At 29.8% G+C, this 8,542-nt stretch overlaps 2 protein-coding genes and 1 long non-coding RNA gene across 3 annotated transcripts; 2 read left to right on the top strand and 1 right to left on the bottom strand.

Annotated features, from left to right (window-relative positions):
• Window positions 1-308: 308 nt before the first annotated feature.
• LOC110993469 (adenine phosphoribosyltransferase) lies at window positions 309-3,550 on the top strand. Its single transcript, XM_022259755.2, has 3 exons — window positions 309-604; window positions 1,461-1,698; window positions 2,300-3,550. The coding sequence occupies exons 1-3, from the start codon at window positions 510-512 to the stop codon at window positions 2,522-2,524; spliced, it is 558 nt and encodes a 185-aa protein (XP_022115447.1). The 5' UTR covers window positions 309-509; the 3' UTR covers window positions 2,525-3,550.
• Window positions 896-1,155, top strand: LOC123689345. Its single transcript, XR_006750340.1, has 2 exons — window positions 896-941; window positions 1,051-1,155. It is a non-coding gene; the product is annotated as an uncharacterized LOC123689345 (long non-coding RNA).
• A 1,090-nt stretch (window positions 3,551-4,640) lies between the features above and the next one.
• LOC110993679 lies at window positions 4,641-6,099 on the bottom strand. Its single transcript, XM_022260031.2, has one exon. It carries the CDS (start codon window positions 6,018-6,020, stop codon window positions 5,127-5,129), a length of 894 nt encoding a protein of 297 aa, XP_022115723.2. The 5' UTR covers window positions 6,021-6,099; the 3' UTR covers window positions 4,641-5,126.
• Between the last annotated feature and the right edge of the window lie 2,443 nt (window positions 6,100-8,542).

Raw genomic sequence — 8,542 nt, 5'->3', positions numbered from 1 at the left:
ACGTCAGTAATTCAGTATGCTGCCACTTAATCAACTGTCAGCGTGGGGCAAATTGTAACTGCAATGTACGTGATAAATCAATATTTATTTTCTTTACTACATAATATAGTTTACAGGGTTGTAAGTACTTTAATTATCTAAGAATTAGGTATATCGTATCACGAATAGAGCTAGTCTGCTTGATCTGTGAGGTCTGCACTAGATGTTGATTGTCAACGACACAATTAGGTTTTGTAATGTTAGTGATGATTATTCACAATTGACATATTTTAATTGACATAACTTAACCATCATTCAAATTTCACCGTTTCTAGTTTTGTAATTTGATTTTGTAGTGAACACTCAACACTGTACACTCAAGTCTTAACGTTGTTGAGTTTGGTATTCATTACAAATTAATATATAAATTATAAATACTGTATAGTTAATTGATGGAGCTAATTCTAGTGCACTAAATAAGGAAACAACTGTGATAATATTTTATAAACCGTTACCTTTCTTGTAGAAAAATGACTATGGGTTCAGAATATGAAAATAAAATCGCTGAACTTGAAAAAAAAATTAAGAATTTTCCAAATTTTCCTAAACAAGGAATTTTATTTTGGTAAGTGAATCATTAATGCTCTATATTTTTGGCCTTAATTTTTTTTTGATGTAAAGTAGTTCCAAAGGTCACATAGTACATAAAAGTTAAATACATTTTAATGATTTAATCTAAGGTTAATAAGCAACATGGTTGCAACATTTCATACTACAATTTGTTCTTCATATTTCCTGTTAGATATTTTCATTTAAAATAAACTGATAGTGGGCATGAGATAAATATTCTTCTGTACCATTTTTTATAAAAAAATCTACCAAATATATGTAAACCACTTAAGTATAGGGGCAAATCAAGGCCCCCGAGACCCTATCTAGGGGTCTGAATAAGCAAATTCAAGGTAAATAGAAAAGTTTACAATGGCGGATTGTTTACAAACTTCTAATATTGCACAAAATTTCGAAAATTTTTTTAAATATTTAATTTATTTTAAACTACAACTTAAGCAGCAAAAATTACTCCAAATCTCACGGAGGTTTTCGAATCAAGGTCCCCCGAGACTCCTACACACTCAGTTTAATCACAATCAAGGTATTGAATATAAGATCCAACCCGCAATTTAACAAAAACCTATTATTTAAAATACATTATTTACGATTTTTTGTTACCTTAACTAATTAACCTAAATGTTTTAAAACTTAACCTATTTAAATTATAAGTTATTTGAACAATTTGATGTATTTCTAATATAATATATTAGTAAATTGTTATATCATCTGTACAATACTCCTTATTTAGGGGTGTTTCTATTGACTAAAAAATGACTCAATTACTCATGCACAGCAATCACCATCTATCCCTCTTTTTTAATGAAATATGCTCAACATATTATAATTTGTTTATATTATACAATTTTTAGGGATATTTTCTCAGCAATATCGGATGGTGCAGCATGTAAACTATTACAAGGACTTTTAATTGAGACAATACGTTACAAATATCCTGATGTGGAAGCTGTGGTTGGACTGGAGTCCAGAGGTTTTCTCTTTTCTTTCTCAATAGCAGCAGAGATGGGAATAGGATGCCTACCAGTACGGAAAAAAGGAAAACTGCCTGGAGAAGTTATATCATATAAATATGATTTAGAGTATGGATCGGTAAGGATTATTGTATATATATAAGCCATTATTTATAGCATTACTATTGTCCTTTACACATACATACATTTGCATTATATAATATCAGTGATGTTATTTTATGATTTGGTGATTAGGTATATCAAAAGTAATAATTTTTTTTTTAGACATTACCTACATATAGTCTATGCTTGAATATGCATTTTTGAGGGTACCTACAAAAAATTTATGTGTTTATGTACTATTATATTTTTTGAGAGCTATGCTTTCTTTTTATGACAATGGGGAATAAAATGCAGTAAATTTGCTTATATAATACTGTAATGGCCCCCTTACAAACTTATTTTTTTTAATATGCAATAAATGTAAAGGCTGGTACATGGGTATATACACAGTATATCTCTAGTATTTTCCTGATATACATAAACATTCAATATTAATTCTCAAGGTTAATGTCAGATCAAGTAACAATAGTCAAGGTTAAATTTATCAAGATATGACAATATATTTATCATTGTAAAGCCTGTGCTATGATATCTTAGAAATGAATATCTTGAATTATGATTTTATTTAATAAATCTAAAAAGTATTTGGTACTAAAATAAATTATTAAAATTTTCAGGACACATTGGAGATCCAGAAAAACTCAATAAAACCTGGACTAAAATGTGTTATTATTGATGATTTAATTGCTACTGGTGGTTCTTTGAATGCAGCTATACAGTTGTTACAAAATAGTGGAGCCGAGGTCCTTGGTTGTCTGGTAATAATTGAACTAGAATCGTTAAATGGACGTAAGAACATATCAAAAAATATACCTGTTCATTCCATGATTAAATATGACTAATTGATCTCTATGTACAAAGTAAACAAGATGTCATCTATTTAGGATTTTTATTAAATATCTTGTCTCACACTCATTTCGGTTAACACAATATATACATTTCTTATATATTGTGTTAACCTAAATCTTTATATATTGTTCTGGAATGAAATCTGAAACTGGATTTTATATATATTCTGAAATGTTTTTAGTAAATCAGAATAATTATGCTTGTCGTAATTTATCATATTCATATGTACTTTGTTTAAAGGTTATCTTTCATTAAAGGGCAGGCCATTAGGTTTATCTTAAAATATATATGCATGTATGTACTATGTATTAGATGTTCAAATAGTTTTCTGTAACCACCAGACCACAATGTAAATAAGAGTGTCAATAATCATGGCTGAATTTACGAATAAAAAACACAATATTTTTTTTTTGCATAATAAAAAGACATCAAAATGATTATGTTATTCTGTGTTAATAAACTTAAAATATTCTTGCACAAACATGAAAAATGGCAATTTTTGTGTTTATTATTTAATAATTAATAGGCAATTCTAAACTTTTAGTCTAATATAGAGCATTTAATTTCATATGTTCCTGTAAAGTGTCATAATGCACTTTTTGTACTGTAAAACGCACAAAATATTTTGTAATATATAATTCCATAGAATTGTAACTGTCTATGGTTTGTTGTTGGTTATTCTTTTTAGGTATAAGTTTAAAGCATATTTAATTTACATAGACATTTTTGTTTAGTAAAAAAAATCTACCTTTACTTAAAAAATATATATGTAGACGTAAGCAAAAACAGTTAACAATTTTAAAATCAAAATCTTACATGGTACTCATAAATATATACGGTTAAAATTTTTGGTGCCTGATATTGCGAATGTTACATGAATAGGTATTCAATATTTTTCGATTCAAGTGTTAACTGTTAGGTCCATATGCATAGATTTACTATTTGGAAGTTGAAACAAAACTAAGTATATTTCATCTAAATTTGTACTATGAATTTACCCTATTTTGTAAGTAATAATTTTTCCCTTAAGTGAAAAGATCACGTAATATTATTAGGTATTTTTTATGCGTTATTTTAATTAATACATGTGAAAGCACAAAAGACGAAAATAAATGAACATCGTAGTGAAATACAAAATATAGATGATATGAAGTTATTCAATAGACATTTATCAAGGATTTAGTCAAAAGTGGCCAGTGCATAAATAAACTCAAATGTCAGGACCTTATATTTAATAGACTTAGGGCCTGTGTCACAATGTCCGGATAAGTTCCAAATAAGCTATTAATTACTTATTGGTAGGATAAATAGTATTTTTGCGTTTCACGACTGTCAGATAGCGCTATACGTCATGAAATTCGAAGTATCTTATTTGGAACTTTTATCTTTCGAATAATTTATGTGTTGCATAGCTATTTGGCACTTTATCCATACATTGTGAAACAGGCCCTTATTACCATTATGTAGAAAAGCAATAATTCTATAGGCTGTGATCATTTGCTTAATTACAAAAGCAATATGTGATCTTAAAACCAAAATAATTTCCTAGTGAATAGATTAAGTATAAAAAATTCATCGACAATTTAACTGTCTGCTATATTTAACAGCGTTGGTTTAATTACAGAGCGTGCTATGAATGGTGGTTTACTTTTTTGTTATAGTTTTATTATTATGAATTAAATACGTCAAAAATGTTCATAGTGCAATACAAATATTTTGTAATTGAAAGTGTGTCATTCAATAACACGTTTATTGCGTTTCTACAGTTTTATGTGTCTTATCTTAATGAAATAGCTATAATTTTTTAATAAGTTCTATATATTATATTGCATGATATTAGATTATGGAACAAAAAAGAGACTGTACTTCTGTACACGCGTTAGAAGTTATAGTTCTTTGGAAAAAAATAACTAAAATGCAGTAGTGATAAACGATAAATATTAAAATTATTTATTATAAATTATTAGTAATTACTATCACCGTCGTATATAAAATAGATTTAAAAACACCAAAATAATATTTATTTAATAACACTGTTTAATTGTACTGTTACGAAACACGTGTTCTAAATAAAAATACTAGAATATACAACTTGAACATAGTTATCGATTTTCATGCCACCTAGACCTAACTTTACTATGTCGAATTTAGGTGTTGGTGTGCGGGTCGTAAAAATTCACTCATCATTTTTCTCATCGCGCCAAAAGAAGTATAACTTGAAAATATTTTGACTTAAATTGTGTCATATATTTGATTCATTGTTATGAATTATTCCATGATAAAGCATTTGTAATTAGTTTAATAAATAATAAACAAAAAAACAACTTGTATTATTTCACACTTTAATAGGCACTTTAAAAGTATAAAAACATAATTAAAATTTATTTCTATTAGAATACTGGTACTATTACGTAGTTTTATAATACAATTCACAAAGTTCTTAAATGATCGTACAAAATTACGCGTTTATTATAGCAAATTTATGTTAACAAGGGTTAAAATGTCCTCTATAATATTGTATAGGGACGCTAATTTGCATAATTCAATATAGGTACTGTTAAATCAAATAAAATTATCACAGCAAACATTAAAGTACTAAAACTTATTGTTATATGTTTTTTGTGTAGTGTTTTCTTTCATTTCAACTATGGGCTTGAAATCTTTAACACTTTGCCAATTCCATCTCAGACCGTCATCACTCATTGGCTCGTTATCATATTTATTATTGTCTGGTAATGTGGTTGTTTCAAAAGTAGTAGTACTTTCATCGGTTTCTGTTGTGGTTGTAAAAATATCCCTTTCATTCTCGTTTACTTCAATCGGCAGGTCTACAGTCATACTTTCAGCTTTTAAGGCTTCTTTAGCGGAATCATTCGTGTCTAAAACAAATTCTACTGTTTCATGATCCTGGGCGTCTTTTGATATTTTCATGTTTTCTTTATTAAAATCTTCGACGGGCACATCTGTTACACAATCTTCTGGTACCACCGTTGAACTCACTTCACTGTCTTTCATTGAGTTTCGCGTTGACCTCGCAGTTTCATCTTTTGAGACAGTTCTAGGGGTGTCTTTAGATTCAGTGTTTTCCGTAGGCATTGATTTTTGATGATTTGTATTCGGGGCTTCATCTTCTAAATTCATATCCTTTTGGGCTGTGGTATCTGGAACGGAATATACTTCAATCTGGAAATCATATCCTCGTAAAGCAGTTGGACTTTTGAGTTCAATGGTAACATTCTTTTGTCCTGCTCCTCCTTCAACTATTTTCACATCTCCATCCTTTTCTGGCCTCAGATCTTTTATAACTACACGACTTATCACTTCATTGTCGCCGGCTGTTACAGTTACGTTATTCACCTGTCTCCAAATCGCAGGGTTGGCTTGTTTCGTTTCATCAAATATTTTCTTTCCATTTGTATTGAATCCTATAGCTAAATCATGGCATGAAGCCACTGCCACTAAGGCAAGAAATATACATTTAGTGAACATGTTCTAAGTTCAATCTGTTACTGCGTGTTCAGACTAAAGCTCGCGAGTTTATATAGATATGACTTGTTTAAGGAAAATTTTAGAATGAAATCATGGCGTTATGAGTTGCCTTCGTAATAAGTATTTTTTATATGTATTAGCCGCCCTTCCTACAGGAAAATTGTCTTTAGTCGGTACAATCTCGCACATAAATTGAAAACGGTATATTTTATGTAAATACCTATTCCGCAATTTGACATGTACCTACTTCAAGTACTTTTGTAGTTTTAAAGAAATAATAAAATAAAACAATATATCGATTTTATTTACACATTTGGTTTTCAAATATAAATAAATAAATCCGTGGCGCTACAACCTCTTTAGGTCTGGGCCTCAGATTTCTGAATCTGTTTCATGATTATTTTTAAATCTAATAGGCAAGTAGGTGATCAGCCTCCAGAGCCTGACACACGTCGTCGACTTTTTGGGTCTAAGACATGTCGGTTTCCTCACGATACCTTCACCGCTCGAGCAAATGTTAAATGCTTACATAGAAAGAAAGTCCATTGGTGCACAGCCGGGGATTGAACCTACGACCTCAGGTATGAGATTCGCACGCTGAAGCCACTAGGCCAAAACTGCTCATACATTTGGTTTTCCAGGCAGAATATTCTAGGCTAACGATAATGTTTTCATATTTTATCGTCAGTTATTTCATAAGCGTCAGTTGTTTTTTGTTTATAAAAATAGTATAATATTCGAGAAAGAAATAAACACTTGTCACCTTGCAAGTACTATAACGTGCATCTTATCAACACGACCATCAAAGACGTGTTTAGAATAAGAATAGGAAACGCTTCCGACATCGCGATACATTTTGATGCAATGTCAAGGCTCACTCTGTTATGAGTACGAATTTAAAGAATTATTAATGGTTTACTGTGTGTGCTGATAACTTTTTATTAGTTTAGCTCATGAACCTGGTAAGAATCTGGCAGATGACCCTTATCCAAACCTTTTTTATTTTGCTATATTGGCCTTGTTTCCAATAGTTCGATATATTTGTGCTGTATTTAATAAATTATGGATTATGGAGCGTAGTTTTCTTTTTTCGCTATTCTAATTTGGAAGTTGTGGTTGTTGGGTATAGAGAAATCTATTATCTGGGTCAATCAACTTTTAAGTGTACATCAATGATAAATTTTATTTTTATAATTTTATTTGATTTTTTTTTATATTTTAACATTTTTCTTTAGATAATTATTTATATTTTAAGAATTTACATAGAGCAGAACGATTTATTTAAATAAAATAGTAAATTTGACTCCGAAATAGTCCCTTGGAAAACTAACTAAATAGACTTCTGAACCATTTGAAATTCAGTATAATTGTGAATCGTCACTTTATTCTCACTTAATATAGGATGGATTTCAATTTGTCTTCCATAAATAACAGACGTGACTTTATTATTGAAAGGAAAAGTATTGCTCTATGCTGATTCTATCATTAAATGTCCTATGGGCAACCAAAATGTCCCACGGACAACGGTTTTGGTTGTCTAAGTGACTGGTTGTCCGAGTGACATTTATCAGTCTTTGCGCTTTCTGATAATAAATAATGATATTTTGAATTACGTCTTACGCACAGTGAAAAATATAAATAAAATATAATATATATTTCACTTTTATTTACTATGATATATCAAATAACGTTTTTGTGCTGGTTGTCCGGTAGACACACAAAAAAGCCACGCACTTTTTCAAAACGCGCGCGACCGACTGACACCGCGGCAATGATGAAATCAAAATGACGGTTGGATGAGTGTTGTCAATAAATCGACTGACTTATTGTCAAGGCACTGATCATTCCATCTATGTTTCGGTTTCGGAACTTTTTTACCGTTGTCCGGTGGAAGTCGGAATAATAAAATATAATAGGGACCAAAACGAACATGCAAAAAATTCGGTAAAATTATGAAACAAACAAAAATCTATATGCTAGCATCTTAGTGAACATTGTAATGAATAATTATGTACAAGCGTAATTAATTGCCATATAATATTTTTTTGTATAAAGTAATGTTTCATTGTAAATAGCTACTGGGGGACAAATAAAAAACGCTACATCCAGATATTTTGTCACCTGGACAACCATTAAAATTCCAGTTTAATAGTGATTTATTTAAAAAAAATTACTCGTATGTTTGCTTAATAATAAGATAAATGCGACATATGCCAAAAAACCACTTAATTTTCTTTAGAACTGCGATTATTGGTCAGGGACAAAACAAAGTACTTACAGGACAAATAAAAGTTGATTGACCCATCTATTAAATGTGATGTTTTATTATATTTATGAATGTCAACACTGCACTGGTCCATCGCCTGTAGTACTGGTGAGATACCAAGAACCAAATATGCCTGTAAGAATTATGTACATATAATTGTTGATCTGATGAACCATTTGAAGGAATGTCATCTTTGCATACTATATGTATATGCATATATATATATATATATATATATATATATACATATTATTTA

Source organism: Pieris rapae, chromosome 7 (assembly GCF_905147795.1).
Source record: "Pieris rapae chromosome 7, ilPieRapa1.1, whole genome shotgun sequence".
In the NCBI taxonomy this organism is placed as follows: domain Eukaryota; kingdom Metazoa; phylum Arthropoda; class Insecta; order Lepidoptera; family Pieridae; genus Pieris; species Pieris rapae.
This window is presented reverse-complemented; position numbering and strand designations above follow the sequence as displayed.

What these genes read in the sequence shown, in the direction of transcription:
- LOC110993469 (XM_022259755.2), top strand. Translation starts at nt 510, where the DNA reads ATGACTATGGGTTCAGAATATGAAAATAAAATCGCTGAACTTGAAAAA. An exon ending in AAACAAGGAATTTTATTTTG is followed by an intron (nt 605 to 1,460) that starts GTAAGTGAATCA and finishes TACAATTTTTAG; the next exon opens with GGATATTTTCTCAGCAATAT. An exon ending in ATGATTTAGAGTATGGATCG is followed by an intron (nt 1,699 to 2,299) that starts GTAAGGATTATT and finishes TAAAATTTTCAG; the next exon opens with GACACATTGGAGATCCAGAA.
- LOC110993679 (XM_022260031.2), bottom strand. Translation starts at nt 6,020, where the DNA reads ATGTTCACTAAATGTATATTTCTTGCCTTAGTGGCAGTGGCTTCATGC.